The sequence below is a fragment of the Ammodytes marinus genome (genome assembly GCF_949987685.1).
Source record: "Ammodytes marinus genome assembly, chromosome: 3".
NCBI lineage: Eukaryota > Metazoa > Chordata > Actinopteri > Uranoscopiformes > Ammodytidae > Ammodytes > Ammodytes marinus.
In genome coordinates this window covers 17,070,517-17,094,204 of record NC_137232.1, presented here as the reverse complement: position 1 = coordinate 17,094,204, position 23,688 = coordinate 17,070,517, and the positions used below count along the sequence as shown (strand labels likewise).

General features: G+C 37.7%; 3 protein-coding genes across 3 annotated transcripts; all 3 read left to right on the top strand.

Annotated features, from left to right (window-relative positions):
• Positions 1-4,138: 4,138 nt before the first annotated feature.
• Positions 4,139-5,080, top strand: LOC307248359 (olfactory receptor 1M1-like; the record flags this gene model as incomplete). The annotated part of the gene is made up of 1 exon (XM_080024761.1): positions 4,139-5,080. The coding sequence occupies one exon, from the start codon at positions 4,139-4,141 to the stop codon at positions 5,078-5,080; it is 942 nt and encodes a 313-aa protein (XP_079880887.1).
• A 5,814-nt stretch (positions 5,081-10,894) lies between these two features.
• Positions 10,895-11,830, top strand: LOC307248358 (olfactory receptor 52B2-like; the record flags this gene model as incomplete). The annotated part of the gene is made up of 1 exon (XM_080024760.1): positions 10,895-11,830. The coding sequence occupies one exon, from the start codon at positions 10,895-10,897 to the stop codon at positions 11,828-11,830; it is 936 nt and encodes a 311-aa protein (XP_079880886.1).
• A 2,042-nt stretch (positions 11,831-13,872) lies between these two features.
• On the top strand, positions 13,873-14,808 carry LOC307248357 (olfactory receptor 52B2-like; the record flags this gene model as incomplete). Its single annotated transcript, XM_080024759.1, has 1 exon — positions 13,873-14,808. The coding sequence occupies one exon, from the start codon at positions 13,873-13,875 to the stop codon at positions 14,806-14,808; it is 936 nt and encodes a 311-aa protein (XP_079880885.1).
• Positions 14,809-23,688: the final 8,880 nt, after the last annotated feature.

The window sequence follows — 23,688 nt, the reverse complement described above, 5'->3', positions numbered from 1 at the left end:
AGGGCCGCCCAGACACCCTGGAAGCTGCCTCTGGAAGCTGCTGTCTTCGAGCCCCAGCCATGCCAGCGACCATCTATCCAAGGCCGCCTCACGTGTAGCGCAGGGCTAAGAGCTTCCGGTCTCTCCAGACCTGCTCCTAATGCTCTGCTTCCATCGCCTCAGGACTTTTGAAGAAAGAAGGAAATAGGGGATGAGGGAAAGAAGTAGTGGGGCATAAAGTGAGACTTGTGCAATATATGCTTAAGGTGGGGAAAGGGTGCACCATCCTCAACCCACCATCTTGGCAAGCCACAGTTAGGCTGGAGGCAAGGTGAGATCCAAGACGGCCAGTCACTGTGGAGTGTTGCAGGAGACTGCCAAGTCGTCGGTATAGTGGCGCTCGCCTGGTGCGGGTCTCCACCGCAGATTTTTCATTTTGGGTTTTCTCCCGTAGTCTTTTCCCAGCCATGGGCACCCACAAGACAGTGGGGCAGGAGATGGTGTGGTACCAGGGGTGTCCACCTCTGGTTCCACACCTCTGGGGCCTCCTGCTGCTCCGAGATCCTCTACTGGTTTCGCCTGGAGCCGCAAGGCACCCAGTTACCGTGTGTGGCCACGAGGAGGCACAGCAGAGGTCTTGACGATGGAGAGGCTATGTACTGGCAAGGGGAGGCTTACGCACTCGGCTCCCCCGTTCGCACAGGGCTAGCCAGTGGTGACATCTGAAAGCGAGAGCATGCAAAGCAGCAGGCCACACTTAAAGCCACACTAGACGCATCACATCGCCCTGTGTGCAACACAGGGCGATGTGATGCGTAAAAATAAACGAGTGTAATGACAAAAATAAACGAGTGTAATGATAAAATAATTTTTGCCACACAGTAGTTACTAATCCCTCATTACTCTGTGATTACCTTACATGATTATCATACCAATAAGAACAATTATGTCACATTAAATACAGCATAGCGTCAAGCTTTTACTGGTAAAATTCAATGATACCTTCATAGCAACCAGTGACAGAGCACTTTTACTGTACATTAACCTTCAGTCTCACAAGTCACATTATGTAGCATTAGCGATGACGATGTTTTGAAATAAATTGAATAAAAAGTTTGTAGTATTTAGTAAGTTGACAAAGAAGCTGTGTGGAAAGGCAAAAGATCCATCAACCAACACACTTTACATGATTTACATATTTACCAAAGCATTTTCAACATTTATCAAAAATAAAAAAAATTAAATAAATTTCAGACTTAGGCTAAATGATATTGAGTCCTTTCCAATGAACATTGCTCTCTCAATGCATCAGAAAAAACAATTCTTACATCCTGGTTTGTTAACGTGTTGAGTGGCCCTCTGCAAATGTGCATTAGTCTTTCTCTCCATGCCGAATCAGACATGTTTCAGATTGTGGCCTCTCAAACAAATCACAAGACAGGCGGTTGATAGACAAGGTTGGAAAACCATGGTACGAGCTGAACCTACTACTCAGTGTTAACAATCAATAAACCGGCATTCCACTTTGTTCAGTCCTTTTCCACAGTGGTGCCTTAAAACTCACTACCAGTAAAGTTAAAAAAAATTTAAATCTGAAGTCATCAAAGCAAAACGTCAGATGTATTTGAACATTTTAGATCCACCAAAACATCTATAAATAACATCTGAGAGAAGGATTTCTGGTTTGTGGCTGTCAAAGTTGCCTATCACTTGCTTTATATTTGTATACAATTCAGCTTGAACTATCAGGTTGGACTGGAGATCATAATAAAAATGACGTATGTGGCCACTGTGATGGCAGTCGATTAGATACTCTGTGAGTTTATCTCTTATTCTCTCAACAGAGATAACGTGGGTCTACTGAGCACACATTCAACTCATGTTTGATGTGGTTAATGTGAGGCAGCTGTAAGAAGTTTATAAAACTGCGAAAATAAAGTGTCGTAAAACATTTTGCTTTACATTATATGTGTTAGAGGAACAACTGCACTCTCTTTTTCTCTATTTCTGTCTGTTTTCTATATTCGGTATTTGTTTATTTTGTCGTCAGGCAAACTTAAAGGTGGAGTCAGTGAATTTGGTGAAAGCTTGTCAAAATCACTTTTTGTCAAATCAAAGAATATCTCTTCACTGTCCGCTATCTGTCCATACTGTGTGTTTGGGGGAAAAAACTCAGTGTTAATACGCAGCGGAGGCTCTATAAATGGGCACGTAGACAAAGGGTATAACAAAGGGGCCCACCGTAGCGAGTAACATGCCCGTCTACAGAGCCTAGGCAACGTATTAACACTGAATTTTTTTCAGTGCACACATAGTAAGGACAGCTGTTGGATCATGAGGAGATATTCACTAAGTTTGAGAACAGGCGTTCTCAAGAATAGCTGACTCCACCTTTAAAAACAGAGAGTTTACACAATGAATGCTTGATTGTGCTTGTCTGTCTGGGGCCGTATTCACAAAACATTTTATCTTAGCGCTAAGAGTACTCCTAAGGAGCACTAAAAGTTCTTAGTAAGGAGTAATTTCTTAAAACCTATTCACAAAGCTGATAAGACCAACTTTTACTAAGGAATGGGAGGGACTACTAAGCTAAGATAAGGGGGCGGGGTTGACCCTGTTGCTATGGATGACGTCATGTTCATACCTTCTATGCCCACAGTGATTGGCTGAAAGAGAATGAGAGCTAAGAGTGAATTTATGATAGAAACACTGTGGGAGATATCCATATCGTGTCGCTGTATTAAAGTTAAGAGTTTTTAATACAATTAATGACAAGTGACGCTGATTTAACATGAAACCAAGATACTGCAGGGTTTCCCACACTTTCGTTCACTATTAACCTATAGGCTACAATAGCGCCACATAGGTCTATTCATTTTACATTTTACAATGATTTGAATCGGGACAAATATCCTCATTGAACAGCTGCACGCCATGCACTCACTGTATTTCTCTCAACGGCGACTATGCAGCAATAGTCAGACAGCGACAAACCAGGAAATTCACAATTTGGAAACAACAGCCGGCGAAATCGTAAAGTGCATGCGGAAGGAAAAAGGCGAGACGCGCACCTATACAGACAGCGGACCTGTGGAACGGAGGAGATGCTGCGAAGCGCCACATAGGCTATAGGCCTACTCTAGTACGAAATTAAACCCAAACGTGACACCAACAGTAACTTTCAGCGCATCGTAAACCCAAAGCAACTGCAGGAAAAGGAACTTAATAAATATATATATGAATTATATGAATATAATACATATAAATGTGTCTATACTTTCTAAATATAACTTCACTAAGATCATTAAACCCTCACAGTTATTAAAGGTACCTTTTGTTAAGCTCACTATCATTAAATCTCTCCAAAATGCCATCAAATGGTTGTCTGTGAATTACTCTTAGTGACTTAGGAGTCCTCTCGAGGACTCTTAGCTTTTCATAGATTTAGGAGCTAGTTTTAGCGCTAAAATGCTTTGTGAATTAAACTTATCTTAAAAAGTTAGGAGTCCTAAAATTAGGAGTGAAACGCCCCTTATTTTTGAGAGTTACTCCTAAATCAGCACGTTAGGACCTACTCTTAGCCTTAAAATGTTTTGTGAATACGGCCCCTGACCATGAATGTTTCCTGTTCTGAGGTCAATCATAAAAAATGGATCCTCATCCCAGTGACACTACCTGATTATGTAAATGTAATAAACGATATGTGTTATTAATGTTTGCTTCATGTTATGAAAGCTAAATGGTAGCTGAAAAAATAAACCAACTGGTAAACAAGTACAGTAACAAGCTGGGGAAATTGTTCATTTTTCAATGTAACTAAAAATACCGAACTGAAGTTAACTATTCAAAATATGTTTTCCTACAACGGTGTGTCAGCCTTGTCAAAAAAGTTCTGCGTTGTTCCCTTGGGTATTATTAGCGTTAATCATCGTGCATAAAAGCCAATGAGAGCCTTTTACAATACGCCTTGTGACGTGCGTTTCAGCTGCAGGTGGGAATAGTCACGTCTTGCCAGAGGTAAGATATCAGAGGCAAAGCTGAATTATTGCATGACATTTAATCAAAGTTTGTTTTAATAAGGTCAATGTTTTTGTATATTTTTAGCTGAAAATTGTTCCTTCGACAACAGCAGCATTGTAATGTGCAGTACTGCACAATTATGAACACAAATGCATCTTCTGTTGTTATACTCGCATTCGAATCACTGGGTTTATCTAATGCATCTATTTACCCAATGTTTTTGCTTGCGACTTTAACATATCTGCTTATTATGTTGAGCAACTTGATGGTATTGACAGGTATCGCTTGGAGTAAAAAGCTACACAAGCCCATGTTTATCCTGCTGTTCAACTTGCCCATTAGTGACATGGTGGGTGCCACAGCTTTTTTCCCTCAGCTCATTTTCGGCATTGTGACGCAGAACAGACTGATCTCCCACCCTGGATGTATTACACAGGCTTTTCTGGTTCATATTTATGGCACAGGAAACCTGCTCATCTTGAGTGCAATGGCATATGACAGATATATTGCTATATGTCATCCGTTGAGGTATAATGCCATCATGAGTCCACATAGCTTAGTTCGAATTATTGTCTTAATATGGTTAATAAATGTCACATTAATAGGCACTTTGATTTTGATGCTTACTCGGTTTCAAATCTGCAGGACAAATCTAGTGGATATGTACTGTAACAATCCATCATTATTGAAACTGATCTGCGATGACACCAGTATAAACAACTACTATGGGTTGTTTACCATAGTGATTGTCCAAGGAGGATCACTATCAATAGTATTGTACACGTATGCACAGATTTTGCGAACATGTGTCATGACTAATCAGTCTGACGCCCGTCGAAAAGCCCTTCAGACATGTGGCACGCATTTAGTCATTTACATATTCCTCCAAACCAATACTTTGGTTACACTCATTGCTCATCGCTTTGACAATGTGTCCCCGTTTTTGAGAAGGGCTCTTGGTGTGTCAGTTTTAGTTTTCCCCCCTTTGTTGGACCCTATCATCTATGGGTTAAAAACCAAAGAACTCAGGCAGAGCATCAAAGTCTTCCTGCAAAGAAATGTAGTTTCAACAAAGTGGTAACAAGTTTTTAAGATTTGTTGTGGCAAATGATGCACCTTTTTTCTATATATTTACATAAATGTACTGTATGAAATAAGGGATAGAAAGCTGTGGCAAACAGCAGCACAGTTAAATTGTGTGTTTTTTTCTTGATGACTGTTTAAGGCAACTCATTTATTGATCACTGTCTTTATATGTTCAATGTTTACATGCTTGTTGAGGCATAAGACCAACAACGCCATTCTTACTATGTTTTATAAGTGTGTTAATGACAGCATCTTTTCTCATTGCATTGTTCTTTGGTATTGGATCTCTAAAGCAAGTCACAGGAAAGAGCCAGGGAAAAGTGTTTAACCAAGGGATTAGTGCAGACAGACCTGCATCACCTGCAATGAACCACTGTGAATATTGACTGTCTGCCACCATCATTCCCATTCACTACCAATAGGATTTCAGCCACTAGCCTCTGCCCCAAAATATGAACAAACCATGTCAAGATTGATTCCAAGGCAATAAAACAGAGGTGCAATATATGCAAGTATACATGATTTTAAAATATGCTGCTATGTTGTGCTTGTAACATGTCCCAGTATGTACTATGCTGTAACACAAATTGCCTCTTTGTAACGTAATATCATTGTCTACACATATTTAATATTTTCTAGTGTGCAATTATGAGCTATTGTTGTGGAAATGAAAAAAGGTAATACAAATGTATTCATTCAAATCCCTTGAGTTTGTGCCTTTGTGTGAAACTTCTTCAATAACATAACAAATTAAATTAAATGGAAAATGTAGAAAATGTGTGAGATGACATGATTGGATATTTTCTTATACTGTATGTGTATATTTGTGCATCCATCTTCCATATCCTTGACAATTAAATAACATTAAATTCAGCTGCAAATATGAATGTTTTGAGACAGAGTATATCATTTTAGTAATTGAGAACAGCAATTTAAAGAACAAACAAAGATATGTTTAAAAAACTAAAACATTATGTAGCTAAACTTTTTTTTTAAATCCTTTTTTAATAAATTTAGCAAAACAAAGAAAGTGTGTTTATTAAGTTTTCTGTGAGGTGCATACATTTAAAATCTATATATACAGTATATTCATATATACATACATTTATGAATTGTCATGTAATTGGCTGTTGTCATGAGTTTGAAGTCAGACTCTGAATGTTTTAGTCAGTCATTTTATTTTATTTTTACAATGAGACTAACCTGGTTAAATAAAGGATATAATAATAATAATAATAATAATAATAATAATAATAATAATAATAATAATAATAATAATAATAATAATAATAATAATAATAATAATAATAATAATAATAATAATAATAATAATAATAATAATAATAATAATAATTCTGGCACACATGCCTTACACACAAGGAGAATGGTTCCCTAAAAGTTTTGTTGAGTGGCTGTAATGTAAGTGTTAATATATTTTTTTTTTATTTGTCTTTGATGAGTCCTTTGTTCTCGTTGATCTAGGGGCCATGGTGCAAGCCCAGTTTTCCCGCATGGCTGTAAACACTCAAAGTATCTGGCCTGAGGGGTATACTACAAAGCAAACTCAACAGAGCCCGGCTCTCTTTTTTTGATCTGGTTCAACATAACACATACCCTCGCTCAGAGCTAACCGGTATCACGAAGGCAGTTATCAACCTCTTATGTTGAACGAGAGTTTCAGCTTCAGGCTCTGTGCGAGTCCCCATGAGAGGGGGCGTTTGGCCGTCATTTGACTCTGCTTCCGCACAGACTGGACTGATCTTGTGCCGCTAACTTTACACAAACGGACTGATTGTGAGCAGCTGAGTAAAACAAAAGTGTGTCGCCAACTTCATTCAAGAGGAAGAGTTTGTCAGTCTGAATTATTACAGCAGAAAACAGAGAGCCGAAAAAAACTATTACTGCAAATAGGCTAAGGAGAGTGGAATGCTGCCAGCATGGAAATTATTTATTTATCTTGCCGATCGTTCTCGCAGTGCGTAACGTGACATTATAAAACAATGAAACGTTGAACTCGGATTTAAACACTATACCATTTAGCCTAATATATATATAGGCTACTTTGCTATATTTATAGCACTACGCCTATAGTCCCACACTTAAGAATGTAATTTAAGTCTGACACTGTCTCAAAATGAATAGCCTATGGAAAATCATTTAGTTTTGGGCCACATCATAATGAATACAATTTTGATTTAGACTATTAGCCTTTTATTTGAATCTTACAAATACCAATAGGCCTACATTAAAAAACCTGTAGTCTGGACAAATATGAATCTAGGCTACTGTGAGAAGCTTAACCTGCGAGTCTGCAACGATGTCCGAACTGTGACAGCTGTCACCTGTCACGTCCCAACTGTAATCGCTACTTATGAAAAGAAAGCCCACAGTGAAATAATGTTGCAAACTGTGATTTTATAGAACGCTTTATTAAGAGCCAGTGTGTGTATATCGCCAGGTAAAATCATTTGAGAGGAGAGCATAGAGTGGCGCTGCATACAGTATAGGTGTGGGCTATTTTACGTGTTCAATAACTGTATGCATGTGGCAAAAAGCCCCAGCGCGATGTTACAGTTCACTCTGCTGTAAGCCTAATGTCACGGCTTCGTTTCGTTCATTAACTTAGCCTACTGATCAATACATTTAGATGTAACAGCTTCCTCAGTGAGAATGTAGCGCTCAGACAATATTGTCAGGTCCGCGGGATTTCTAAATGTGTAGTTTCCTTGAAGGGCAGCGCTCTATAAGAGCCGAATTTAAGCTCAAACTCTGAAACAAAAACTGGTCTGAGCAGGTTAGCCGTGCAGCCTCTGTTACCACGGTGATCTAGCCAGGTAGAAAGAGAGCCACCTTTCGTGATACTGAAAACTCTGGCTTTAGACCGCTTTAGACTCAACAGACCTCGCTCAGCCCTTAATCTCGCTTCGTAGTATACCCCTCTGGTCATTGTGAATGACTTTGGGTTTCCCATATCTGCTGAATATTCCCTACGCCTGTAATTTGCAGTGGGCCGTCATCATTATGGCATTAATGATGGAGTCAGCAATTCTGAAGAACGCTTGTTGTCAAATCACTTTTTGTCAAAATCAGTGAATATCTCCTCATGATCCACAACCTGTTCATACTGTGTGCACACTGAAAACAAATCAGGTGGTAATACACAGCTCTGTTAACGGGTTTGTAAACAAAGGGTATGTTACCAAAGGGGGCCCACTGTATAGTTAATAACATGCCCGTTTACAGAGCCTAGGCTGCATATTAACACCTGATTCTTTTGGAGCACACACAAACAGTACAGACAGGTAGTGGATCGGGAGGAGATAATCACAGATTTGGACAAAAAACATATTTTTACAATGAGTGTTCTCCAGAATCTCTGACTCCACCTTTAAGGGTGTGTATATACATGGTTTATCTTTGCAGAAAAATAATCGATCCCCACTCTCACATAAGCACCCCACTATAAATCCCTGCAGCTAGTGAAGGAGATATATTTGTTAGGCCCTTTGTTGCAGTAGTCACAGGAATAAAACAATTTCTTATATGTTGGTCAAGTAGAAACTTTGTACACTCAACAAAAATATAAACGCAACACTTTTGTTTTTGCTCCCATTTTTCATGAGATGGACTTAAAGATCTAAAATTCATTCCAGATACACAATATTACCATTTCTCTCAAACATTGTTCACAAATCTGTCTAAATGTGTGATAGTGAGCACTTCTGCTTTGCTGAGATAATCCATCCCACCTCAAAGGTGTGCCACATCAAGATGCTGATCTGACATCATGATTAGTGCACAGGTGTACCTTAGACTGTCCACAATAAAAGGCCACCCTGAAATGTGCATTTTTCTCTGTCACTCAGACTTCTCAGACACCGCGAGAAGATCCAATTGGAACAGAACCTCTGGTGACTTCCGGAATATATAGACATTCCCGGGGTCACCCAGGTGTCACAGGTGACTTTGTTGGTATAACGCGCCCCACACACATCCTGCGTCTACCTCTGGAGCGCGTCGCGTTACCTTACTGCTGCCTCTCTCGGACTTTTCTCGGACACACATGCAACGTCTCAGCAGCTGCTGCTGCAGCGCTGCTTCTAAAAGCCCTATCTTTCTACATATAGTTTTCATAGATAATTCCCATTAAAAATGAAGTTCTTTCATGTCATCTATGATGCATATGATTTATATTGAGTCTGGACAGTAATCCGTGCGCCCCATTGCCATTTTTTTTCTTTTTTGTTGCCATATTTTCGCTGGTTGGAAGTTTTATTTTGAAGGGGACACACCAGGAAATGGTGAAACTACAGCGAAAGCTGCCAGTATGAAGTCAATATGACTCTCAGCAGAGTATTACAAAAATCACTTTACTGATTTATACGGGAGAGAGAGAGGGGGGTGTGGTCGGGGAAGAAGAAGGCCGTAGACACAGATAGAGCAACGGAAAACTGTTGCGCTCATCATGATCTTTTTTATTTCTTCACTATATTGGATCTCTATATGTGTCATTTATCCAAAAATGAAATGCCAGAACTAATTGAAAATTAGGTTTTAAATCCCTCGGATTTTGATTGCACAATTAAATCGTGAAATAAAGGGATTATTCGCGTATACGACTGAGGGATGTTTTATTTTGAAATAAACACACCGGGTAAACGTGTAACTAGAGTGAATGCTGCTGGTATGACTGTCAGCAGAGTATTTCTCTATCAGTTAAAGCACAGAGACGCGAGAGAGACGCGCTGCTCTCAGAAAAAAATAGGCGAGCCTCCTGAGGTGAAGGGGAGCGTCGCTGCAGACGTGCCTCCGACGCGCCTCAGCAGTGCGTCTGAGGTTGGATGTGTGCTCGCTCTACGTTGATTTCACAGTCTGTGACAAAAAGTCAGACGCAGACGCGAGGTAGACGCGCAGTAGAGGTAGGATGTGTGTGGGGGCCGTAAAGATCTCGACCTGCGCATGCGCGCGATGGAACATCCAGTGCTGTAAGCACCGCCTCTGGCGGTCATCCGGAACTCATAGAACCGTAGTTACATACGTAACTATCGTTTATTCTATAGCACTTCTTCTTGGTCTTCCAACAAGTACATTTCCCCAGGAAATATTATATAACATTTCTATAAAAAAAAAAAAAGCTCACACATTGAGTAATGCCAGTTTAAATTTACGCTAAATGCAGCAAAAAGTGAAACACAGTGTGTAGCAAGACCTGTCCTCTAAACAGGCTAGACTACGGTTCTACGAACTACATGGCAATGTTAACCACCAATCATAAAACATATAACACACAATGAATAGAAAGCAATGAAATATTATTCTTATTTCTTGAAAAGTCAAAGTTTGCTTCTAATGTGTGAGTGGGTTAACTACTACATTTCATATTCGTCATAGGCCCTTTGTGAGATGGTGCTTAAGTCATTGCCATAACAATCTGAAGATACACTTTGAGGAAAACCAGAGCACTACAGGGAGCAACCTGGTGTTGGGTAGAAAATCCCTCCTATAAAGTTGCCGATCCTTCTCAACATCTTTCCATTGGGCCAGTATTGACTTGAGTAGCAGTACAAAATTTGAATTCTGTAGCCTAAAACCTATGTATGTACAGATATACAGTATGAGGTGTCGTGTTTAACCGAAATTTATGTGCACACAAAGTAAAGAGTTGTGGCTGTATACAGGCTTTGATTTTGTAAGTTATATCCTTAGCAGTGACATTTTGCTATTCAATAATTGTATGTATTGTGTATGAAACGGTTTTGCGACTTCGTAATTTAATTAATCAATATGTTTAATTTTTTTCTAGGGTAGAATGGGCGACTTGTACAATGTGTCATCTGTTTTGGTGCTAACTGGCTTTAATCTCTCCTCTGAAAATGTCCTTCCTGCATTTCTCTTCGCCACTCTGAGCTACATGATCATAGTTTTCTGCAACCTCGTTCTAATTCTCACCATTGTTCTCAACAAATCTCTGCATCAGCCCATGCATCTCATTCTGTTGAGCCTTCCCATCAATGACATTATAGGCCCCACGGCGCTCTTCCCACAGATCATCAAGGAAATACTGACAAATAGCAGAACAATGCAATACTCAGCTTGTGTTGCCCAAGCTTTTTTTATCCACATGTATGGATTGGCCACAGTGTTCATTCTGACCAGCATGGCATATGATAGATACATCGCCATTTGTTTACCTTTGAAATACAACACAATTATGACAAGTGCTCACCTCATGAAAATAATCACAGTTGTGTGGATAAGTACTTTAATTTTAATAGGAGTACTCTTTGTTATGCTTCTGCGTTTACCCCGCTGTCGATCTGAGTTGGCCCACCCCTACTGTGATAATCCCACTTTGCTGTCTCTGGTCTGTGCTGACACAACTCCCAATAATTTATATGGGCTTATTTTATCCGCTTTTACACAAGTGATAGCTATTGGGACGATTCTGTACACATATCTACAGATCCTTGTCGCATGCTTCAGATCCAAACAATCCGACACAAAAGCCAAAGCTCTGCAGACGTGTGCTACACATCTAATTGTTTTCCTCCTGCTGGAGTGTATGGGTCTTTTCACCATCATATCATACAGGATTAAAAACATTTCACCACATTCAAGGAGATTCATTGGAGTGATGGCAATTATATTCCCTCCACTGTTTAATCCAATCATCTATGGACTGAAAACAAAAGAAATTCGAGAAAAAGTACAGTACTTTTTTAGGAATAAAATCGTTCCATTTTAATGGACGGTATTTGCCTTTGTACAACAAGTTAAAATGTCTTACAATTGTTACATTCTTCTCTTTTTTCTCTCCCTATGACACTGTTGTAATTGACTTGCTACCTTAGAAAGACATGCTGCGCTACCAAATCCTTCTCTTTTCGCTATAAACAAAGTTCCTTTGGCATTCTGTTCCATGAGCACATTGTTATTTTTCTACAATGCAGAAGGTGTTTAACAGTGATACATTGTTGACCTACTGTTAGACAACGTAAGAGCTTCTGAACCACATTTTAAGGACACCATTTATAATTGATCAATCATTACACTACTATGCATGCATACCTCTAATATGCTTATTTTTCTCCTCCAGCAGTTGCACCAATGGCAAACAATTTTACAAATAAATCACCAGTGTTTATCAGTTAGGTACTTTTGAACTTGTTCATAAAATCTATATTTTTGTCAAGAATACAGTAAAACTACACAGCACTACTGTTTTCAGCTGATATACAGCGTATATGTATATATTGATTGTTTTGCACAAGGAAACTAGTTATTGTGAATATGTTATCCCATAAACTTGTAAATCCAGTGTCTCATCATATACCATGTGAAGTTGTTTCTATTTTAATTATTTTTGTTAGTTAATGTGATCATCTAAAAAGGCTTTCCTATTGCCAAGTCATGGGAAATTAAGTTTGTAAGGCATTGAGGCATGTAAAATAAATAAGAAATGAAAATACCCTTTACAACCTGTATTTTAAGTTACTTATTTAAATGTGAATGTGTGCAAGATGAAACCTAAGTGATGAAACTTATTGAGTTACAAATTTAAAGACAGGCTTCACATACAGTACATACAAATAAGTTGCCGAGGCAAACTAATGTTTAAAAAAAGGTCTTGTCATTCCATTCAAATATTATCACTGCTGGACCAGGTGGACAGGCTGTGACGACTCTTGCTATCTATCAGGTGCCAAGGTATCAGCAGATTTTTCTGAAGATTTACTTAAAGGTGCAGTGTTTAATATCTAAGCATCATATAGTGGTGAAAGTTCTAGAATGACATTCTCCCTGTGTAACCCCTGCCTTTCGAATAAGAGTGGTCACTAAAGATGGCATTATCCACCACTGCCTCAAGTCTTTACACAATATCAAGTGATGAGGTGAAGATGTATTTAGTTATTTATTCTATAGCACTTCTTCTAAGTACATTTCCCCAGGAAATATTATATAACATTTCTACCAAGTCTGTTCTGAAAAATGGTGATACATTCTACACACTGCACCTTTAATGAAAATAACAGTAAAGTAGGCCAACACAAAGGAAACAATGAAATGTGCTGTTAGCCCTGAGCTTTGTCTCACCCAAAAACTCACACATTGAGTAATGCCAGTTTAAATTTACGCTAAATGCAGCAAAAAGTGAAACACAGTGTGTAGCAAGACCTGTCCTCTAAACAGGCTAGACTAGGGTGCTACGAACTACATGGCAATGTTAACCACCAATCATAAAACATATACCACAAAATAAATAGAAAGCAATGAAATATTATTCTTATTTCTTGAAAAGTCGATTTTTGCTTCTAATGTGTGAGTGGGTTAACTACTACATTTCATATTCGTCATAGGCCCTTTGTGAGATGGTGCTTAAGTCATTGCCATAACAATCTGAAGATACACTTTGAGGAAAACCAGAGCACTACAGGGAGCAACCTGGTGTTGGGCAGAAAATCCCTCCTATAAAGTTGCCGATCCTTCTCAACATCTTTCCATTGGGCCAGTATTGACTTGAGTAGCAGTACAAAATTTGAATTCTGTAGCCTAAAACCTATGTATGTACAGATATACAGTATGAGGTGTCGTGTTTAACCGAAATGTATGTGGACACAAACTAAAGAGCTGTGGCTGTATTCAGGCTTTGATTTGGTAAGTTATATCCTTAGCAGTGACATTTTGCTATTCAATGATTGTATGTATTGTGTATGAAACGGTTTTGCGACTTCATCATTAAATTAATCAATATGTTAAAAACATTTCTAGGTGAGGAAGAGTATGAGAATGGACGGCTTGTACAACGTCTCATCTGTTTTGGTGCTAACTGGCTTTAATCTCTCCTCTGAAAATGTCCTTCCTGCATTTCTCTTCGCCACTCTGAGCTACATGATCATAGTTTTCTGCAACCTCGTTCTAATTCTCACCATTGTTCTCAACAAATCTCTGCATCAGCCCATGCATCTAAGTCTGTTGAGCCTTCCCATCAATGACATTATAGGCCCCACGGCGCTCTTCCCACAGATCATCAAGGAAATACTGACAAATAGTAGAACAATGCAATACTCAGCTTGTGTTGCCCAAGCTTTTTTTATCCACATCTATGCATTGGCCACAGTGTTCATTCTGACCAGCATGGCATATGATAGATACATCGCCATTTGTTTACCTTTGAAATACAACACAATTATGACAAGTGCTCACCTCATGAAAATGATCACAGTTGTGTGGATAAGTACTATAATTTTAATAGGAGTGATCTTTGTTATGCTTCTGCGTTTACCCCGCTGTCGATCTGAGTTGGCCCACCCCTACTGTGATAATCCCACTTTGCTGTCTCTGGTCTGTGCTGACACAACTCCCAATAATTTATATGGGCTTATTTTATCCGCTTTTACACAAGTGATAGCTATTGGGACGATTCTGTACACATATCTACAGATCCTTGTCGCATGCTTCAGATCCAAACAATCCGACACAAAAGCCAAAGCTCTGCAGACGTGTGCTACACATCTAATTGTTTTCCTCCTGCTGGAGTGTATGGGTCTTTTCACCATCATATCATACAGGATTAAAAACATTTCACCACATTCAAGGAGATTCATTGGAGTGATGACAATGATATTCCCTCCACTGTTTAATCCAATCATCTATGGACTGAAAACAAAAGAAATTCGAGAAAAAGTACAGTACGTTTTTAGGAATAAAATCGTTCCATTTTAATGGACTGTATTTGCCTTTGTAGAACAAGTTAAAATGTCTTACAATTGTTACATTCTTCTCTTTTTTCTCTCCCTATGACACTGTTGTAATTGACTTGCTAGCTTAGAAAGACATGCTGTGCTACCAAATCCTTCTCTTTTCGCTATAAACAAAGTTCCTTTGGCATTCTGTTCCATGAGCACATTGTTATTTTTCTACAATGCAGAAGGTGTTTAACAGTGATACATAGTTACATAGTTGACCTACTGTTAGACAACGTAAAAGAACCACATTTTAAGGACACCATTCATTATTGATCAATCATTACACTACCATGCACGCATAGCTCTTATATGCTTATTTTTCTCCTCCAGCAGTTGCACCAATGGCAAACAATTTTACAAATAAATCACCAGTGTTTATCAGTTAGGTACTTTTGAACTTGTTCATAAAATCTATATTTTTGTCAAGAATACAGTAAAACTACACAGCACTACTGTTTTCAGCTGATATACAGCGTATATGTATATATTGATTGTTGTAAAGGAAACTAGTTATTGTGAATATGTTATCCCATAAACTTGTAAATCCAGTGTCTCATCATAGACCATGTGAAGTTGTTTTTATAAGCTGTTTCTATTTTTAAAAAAAATGTTAATGTGATCATCTAAAAAGGCTTTCCTATTGCCAAGTCATGGGAAATTAAGTTTGTAAGGCATTGAGGCATGTAAAATAAATAAGAAATGAAAATACCCTTTACAACCTGTATTTTAAGTTACTTATTTAAATGTGAATGTGTGCAAGATGAAACCTAAGTGATGAAACTTATTGAGTTACAAATTTAAAGACAGGCTTCACATACAGTACATACAAATAGGTTGCCGAGGTTAACTAATGTTTAAAAAAAGGTCTTATCATTCCATTCAAAATTATCACTGATTAAAGCCCAGAATAGACAGCAGAAAATTCTATTACCTTGTGTGATGCTTTTTGAATTTAAACTAACTTGAAGGATTCAACGTATTCTCTGTTCTGACTAACATGGTAATACCTCTCAAGGAAACCAAAATCATCATCATATTTAAAAATGGACTGAAATGTGCCGCTTATTAGTTGATAGATAGATAGATAGATAGATAGATAGATATATAGACACTTTATTGATCCCTTGGGAGTGTTCCTTCAGGGAAATTCAAAAATCCAGCAGCAGCTGTAGTACATGCAACAAGACACAAGCAAGTCACTAAAATGCATCAATATACATGGTAAAAAAGTAAAATACAGATTTATATTAATAAATACATTTTAAAAAGAAGCAGCAGCAGCAGATGTTAGCAACAGTTATTCATTTATATCTCTGTTTGACCTTAGTGTGTAGTAATAAATAAATAAATAAATAGATTATGCAAGCTGTTGCGGTTATGTTCCATCAGCCACCCCCCTCCTCCCTCCATGTGTGGAGTTGTGGAGTATGATGGCACGATGGACAAATGAGTTTTTTAGTCTGTTGGTTCTGCATCTGGGGAGGAGCAGCCTGTCACTGAATGAGCTTCTCTGGTTGCTGATGACAGTGTGCAGAGGGTGGCCGGTGTTCTCCAGGATGGCCAGAAGTTTCCTTGCGGTTCTCTTCTCTGCCACTGTCACCAGACCATCCAGCTTCATGCCGACCACAGAGCCGGCCCGCTTGATTAGCTTGTCCAGCCTGGAGGAGTCCTTCTTAGTTGCGCTGCCTCCCCAACACACCACAGCGTAAAAGAGGATGCTGGCGACCACCGACTGGTAAAACATAAGCAGAAGTTTGCTGCAGATGTTGAAGGATCGCAGCCTCCTTAAAAAGTATAATCTGCTTTGGCCTTTTTTGTACAGATGGCTGGTATTTATTGCCCAGTCCAGCTTCTTGTCCAGCCACACTCCCAGGTATTTGTAACTGCCCACAGTTTCCACCTCTACCCCATCGATTTCCACTGCTTGGGGGCGTGGCTTTGCCTTCCCAAAGTCAATCACCAGCTCTTTGGTTTTCGATATATTGAGCTGCAGGTGGTTTGCATGGCTCCAGGTGACAAAGTCACTCACTAGAGTACGGTACTCCTCCTCTTGGTCCCCCCTTATACACCCCATGATGGCCGTGTCGTCAGCAAACTTCTGGACATGGCATGATGCAGAGTTGTGGCTGAAGTCGGAGGTGTATAAGGTGAAGAACTGAACTGTATGTGGAATCTGACAACAGCATGAATACGTATTTCATATGTGTAAATGACCCTTTAAAAACCAGACTAAAAGAGATGTCAGTTACATTGCTGTAAGTATTGACAACAAAAATACAGCAGAGGGAGCCATCGGCTCACACTGAATTAATTCATAAACCAAAGGCATTTGTTCTAATAGACCAGTTGCATTGTGTGTGTTTTGCTGCCCTCTTGTGTCTTTTGAGGTCAGTGATCTGGGGAGGTCGCTTGTAAACAACAAAAGGCTAATAAGGAGCCAGTTATTTCTTTAAAGCATGCTATAGTTAGAGGGCACTAAAACCACCTATAAGAGATAAGCATGAAATAACATGTTTGAGATGGACACATATTTATGGGTTTAATACAATACCCGCTGAAACCCAGTAAATTGAATTTGTTTTACATTATAGTATATTGAACAGTACCATTATGAGAAGGATAAAGTATCATTATGTTACTTATTTTTTTTTAAATGCCATGTTACTTGACACGTAGTAACCTTCATGTGAGTGTCTAAATGTATATGTTTGTGCTGCATGTTTGTGCTTTATGTTGCTATATATGTTTGGGCTGCTTGTTTGTGCTTTATGCTGCTGTATATGTTTGTGCTGCATGTTTGTGCGTTATGCTGCTGTATATGTGTTTTTATTGTAGGTGTGTCTGTCCTGCTCTATCTACTGTTTTGCGCACTTTCCTATTGTCTGCTTATTTTATTGTTTGTTTGCCATTGTCTGTCAATTTGTTCTTACTATGTGTTACTGTATTTTCTGAGTTGACTATGTGGTTTTTTAATCTTTGTTTATGCATGCATTTTATTTATGTAATTTTAGGTTGCCTTTTACATATCTGGCAGGGGACAACAGATGAAAACTAGCCTCTTTGGCTAACTCTGGCTCACTTACATTTTGAATGTTGATTAGTGTGCAATGTCCCTGAAATAAACCAATACAATAAATAAATAAATGTGTTTCGAGTATCTTTCTGTACATTTGTTCCAGGCACTTTGTGTGCAAGTACATTCAGAGCAGCTGGAACCCAGGGACTAATTCCTTGTATGTTCAAATATTAATGACCAATAGTTAATCCTATCAAACAAGTCTAAATAATCTAATAATAAAGCTTGGAATTTAGGCAATTTTATTTAATTTTATTAACCTTTATTTATACAGGTAAAATCTCATTGAGACCAAGGGTCTCATTTACAAGAGAGACCTGTTCAGGTAGGCATCAGCAGCAACACAAAGTTACAGACTAACTAAACATACAGGAGACACAACACAGAACACAAACGGTAAAATAATGCAGTACAAAGGGCAAAGAACAAATTAAGTACAAGTTAAGTTATGTACAAGTGCAGACCCCCACGGACTGTCTCAACAGCCTTCCTACTAGCAGTCTAAAATCCCCTAAAGAAATAAAACTGGACAGCTTCAGCCTCTGCTGGAGCTTGTTCCAGGTTGCAGGCGCAGCGTAGGAAAATGCCTTCTTGCCCAGTTCAGTACGGACTGACGGGATGGCAAATGAGATGAAGTCCAGGGACCGGAGGCTGTGATCGGACTGTTTCCGTGCCAGATACATTGACAAATAAGAGGGGAGCTAATACTATCGTTCTCTGTGTTTAATTAGACTCCAATATAATCTACATCCTTAACTAGAATGTTTAAACTGTGACTATTCTACAAGGAATTAAACATTTTGTTTTTCAATTTCACCCCCTAAATCATCTATATTCAACACTATGTAGCAATATCTATAATTTTTATTTTCTTACTTTCACAATCAGAAAAAACCCCACATCAACAACAACACATATTGTGAGTTTCATTTATTGGGAATAAAGAAGCAAAACTAATAGATAATTATATGATTTTATGCAATGAGACTTTAAAAATGACACCTTTTATATTTTAGGTATTTAGAGGAAAAGTCAATGGTGAAGCACCATGAACGTGGGGGGGGGGGGGGAAATACAATTGATGCAGTGTCGTGATAACGCTTCCTTCCACCAGTAGATTCACCATTGAACAACTTCTGCCACACTTACGCTTTTGATCATATGAAAGGAGATATGTTTCAGGCAAGAAACTGGGCTGGAGGGAAATAAAAAGACATGCAATGGAAAATGAATGAACAATTCTAAAGAAGTGGTTTGACACTATTATAGCTGTCATTGAACATAAACAAAATAAAAAAAACATTATTTTTGGAAAAAGAAAGACACAGATCAATGGTGTTAAAATTAAACGTGTAATTGAAAAAAGGCATGTTTGGGCATCATAATTGATAATAATCTTAACTGGAAACCTCAGATAAATAATATAAACCCAATCACTGCAACACATCCTCTCTTCATCAAACCACACACTTTAAAACTAAAAGATCTTGTTAACCTCAACACTGCTGTTAGGCACAGAATAATGCACTTCTACACTGCATCCAGGAGCCATTCAGGGCTAGAGAAAGCCAGTATGAACTAAGAAGAAGATGTATCTTCAAAAATTAAAGGGCAAGAAGAACTAACACTAAACATAGGTGCTTATCTGTAAAGGGGTTTACCTTTGGAACAACTCAGACAACAAATAAAAAATGTGCAGCTCAATTAGAAAATTAAAAAACTGTTCAAATTCAAGGTAATAGAAAAATATAAAACATCATTATGACAATAACTCCAACAGAAGTACTTGTTGATATAATTATAAATATGATATAGTTATGGTCATGATTTGATATGTATACAGTAGGGGAGAGTGGCCTAAGTTGTGCCGGTGGGGAAGTTGTGCCACCCCTTGTTTCTAGAAAACCATAGAAGAAATTGGAAATGTGACCACATATTTAAGAAGAGCCATCCATTTGACTCATCCTGTAAAGAAGGGAGAAACATGAAATAAGATAGAAGCACATTTAAGCTCAAAAAAACTGTTTTTTGCCTTTCAAAGTAAAATTTCCATGATCAAGATTTTTTGATTATTGTGTCTGAACAATTATAGACACGTTTGAAAACATTTGACACATGTCTTAGTGCTTTGCTACACTTTGTGTCTATATAGTTAGCACAATGTCAGCCCTAAACTGCTGCATCATGCTTATTATCCAACATTCTGGGGTTGAGGAGATTTGTGCCAGAGGGCCATGGGGTGAGTTATAAGTAAGTAAGTAAGTAAGTAAGTAAGTAAGTAAGTAAGTAAGTAAGTAAGTAAGTAAGTAAGTAAGTAAGTAAGTAAAATGTATTTATAAAAGCACATTTATAACAGTTTGCACTGTCCAAAGTGCTGTATATAGTGCATTCAGTAGGTAAAAAATGAAGGTAAAATAACAATAACCAAAATAAAAGACATAAAGCCCAGACATCTACATATAAACAAAGATAGTAGTGCAGAGGTAAGATAGTTAATGGGGAGGAAAAACCAGGGTGTACAGATGGGTTTTGAGCCTTGATTTAAAGGCAGAAATGGAGGGGGAATTGCATATGCCAGGTGGCAGTTGGTTCTACAAGGGCGGAGCAGCTAGTGCAAAGTACATTTCTGAGAGTTGTGCCATTAGCATGGCTGTATACGCTGGTCACCAAAAGAAAGTGATTGTCTACAGTAGGTCAGAAGAGAGTGACATCTCCATTCCACTTAATGACACCACTGATGAGAGTTCAGATGGCCAGAAAGATTATGATGGTGACTTTGTCATTTTGTCATTAGATCTGCTAGGCCTTGTTTAATAAAATTGGCCTTCAATCTTTGTAAAATATGTACTTTATTTACTTTAAATAAACCTTAAATAAGTGATTGTCTAATGGATGTGTCTCGCATTACAGTTTATGAGATATATATCAATAGCACAATTTACCCCATGGTATTCTCTCCAACGGCACAACTTGTGTTTTTTCCGAAAGCTATATTTCCTCAACAGTTTATTCCAGATCCAAAGTTTTTATTGCCAGGGATGCACAATATATCTACATATTTGAGTTGGAGACTTTACTGTCAAGGCCTCACTTTAAAGTCACTTTGAGTAAAAAGTGGCACATCTCCCCCCACTCTCCCCTATATTATTTTATTTTTATGTTTTATTTGTTGCTTTTGTTGTTGTTTGTTATCCATTGTGTATTGTTTCAATGTGTACATCTATACTGTTAAATGTATTACATTGTGTAAATACATATGGGAGCCTAACATGTGATGATATATATTTAAAGGTGAAACTATATTCAATCATTTATGGAACTTTTTCTTTTCTTTTTTTTCTTTTCTTTTATTGTTTTGCTTTGTTTAAATAACTACTGTTTTCTGTTTTTTGAAATCAGGTTTTGCAACTATTCTTGTTTCGATATTTAAATACAATTTTGATATGGTAGGCAAAAATAAGCCTTTTCGGCCATTGTTTTTTTATTGATCTAACTACAGTGTATGTACTATGCTGTAATGGACCGAAATAAAATGTATACTACTACTTACTACTACACAGGAGCAGGTGGATCTAAAGGTGGCTATGCTACTGCAAACAAGGGATGTATTGATAGTTAGACAAAGATAGTGGGGCCTTATGGTTCATCGTTAAAGTTAACTAAAATGTTGCTGAATTTGTTGATGTTGTGTAAAGTCACAATTTTTGAAAGACTCTTTAAATAACCCTAACATCTTCGAACAATCTGCCAATGAAGCAAATTATTTGAAATGTGATGTTTAAAATAACGGCACATTAAAATAACCTTTATATATAATCTATATCGTTCATTTCACACCTATAATTTCATTTCATTGTCTGCAGTAGGATTTTATTGGCACAATATACTGTAGATATCAATTAGGCTTTTGGCTTTTATCGGTAGATTATGGATATTAATTTATCCAGAAGAAGCAATTAATGTAATCTGGCAATTTATAAATACATGTAACTGTATACTGATATTCAGCATTTAATCAACCAGCAATAAATAGTTTCTCATTTTATTCAAACATATTCATACATTTTATTCCTAAACTGCAACAATATTAATTGGCATTGTAAAATCCGAGTTACCAGAAAAAAAGACCAGAACTTCAAAATAAAATAAATATTATTAATAAAACATCACTAGAGTTGGCCATATGAAGTTTAAACTACTACAATTCCTTGAGCCTGTTATTGTTGTAACTCAACATAAAAAAAATGATTTCATGAAGAAAAATATTTTTAAGATGTAGATTTTGATGACCACCGGATAAAACTTCTTAATTTTGAGCTAAAAGGACATGTTTTCTCTACTGTTGATATTTATTATTTGTATTTGCTCCAAATATCTTAAGTGATCTCCCATCACGATCATTAAAGATTTCTTTCTGACCACATTTCTTACTCAAAGATGACGGTTCACCCCTATCCATCCAGGTTTAAATAATGCATTGGACGGATCAACTCAATTTTAGTTTAAGCTTCTCCTTAGTAGTTTTCATTGTTTGATGCGGGCGTTACATCTTTTCCAAAACCACAGCATATGTTTTCTGACATGGTTGTTTACGAATAGAAGAAGCTATTCACTGCATCAGGTAGGGTTAAATAACTTGTTGCCAACTGAAACATATTAATCAATGACGTTATTGACCAATGTAGGGCTCTTGCATATTTGCTTACTAAAATCCAGGTGGTGACTTTTTTTTGGCCTGGTAGTGTATGGCTGGATTTATGATATGATAAACTAAATTGAATGATCATCAGATAAATCAATGTTCTTTTAATGGAGAAAAAATATAGAGAGTTTTTACAGGGCTGTAACAATGAAAAAATCCATGCATACTATATATTGTTAGGGCACATTTATGTTTTGGTCATATTTATCATTTCCATGCTGTATATGTCTCCATAAACATTGTGTTATTGATATATTAAGCTGTTTTGTTAGAGGGGGATATGCAGCTGATGCAAGACAGTTTTTTCTTTTCTGAAAGTTTACTTGTTATGCAATTCATGAACCTTGGGAGACAAACAACACATCCAGATTGGCTCTCATCGGTGATGTTTACTATTGTCTGATTAGTTAGCTGTTCGTCAGCCATCAGAAGAGCTCTTCTCCCACTGAACTTTGTTGGTGAGTGTGGCACAACAATTCATTGTGTCATGGATACTGTTTCTTTCTTTAACTTAGCTCATTAGCGTTAATGACTTCAATGTTTACGACGTGTTGATAGGAAAGCCTTGTCACGCGTATCCCTCTGGAGTGATGCCTCCTCAGTGCTGAGCTCTGGTAATGAACCTCAAAGGGTTTGGTGACACCACGCAGTAAACAGCTACTGCTTTGTTTTGCAACAATTCCTATAGTGACAGACAAGTGAGCTTATGAAAGTTAAAGAGTTTGTTGTGTCTAAGTTGCATTTTATTAAACAAGACAAGAGTGTCAAACTGTTTATTAGCTATAGAAGTGGAGCGAGAATATCTTAAGTCAATTTCGGCCACTCGCAGTTTCTAATAACATTTGGTCATTGTCCCAATGTCAACCAATAGCACACCAATTCAGTTTCACTTGAGTAATAAAATTTATTTTTCTTTTTAATTGCAATTTCTCCATTTTTTTAATGTCCATGTTGGTTGGGAATCAAATGAATGCAAAGAAAGATATTTTATGAACTTATTTAAAAAACAAAGTATTTTTCAATGAGCAATGAGTGGAATTATTATCATCAGCAATTATTATTATTATTATTATTATTAT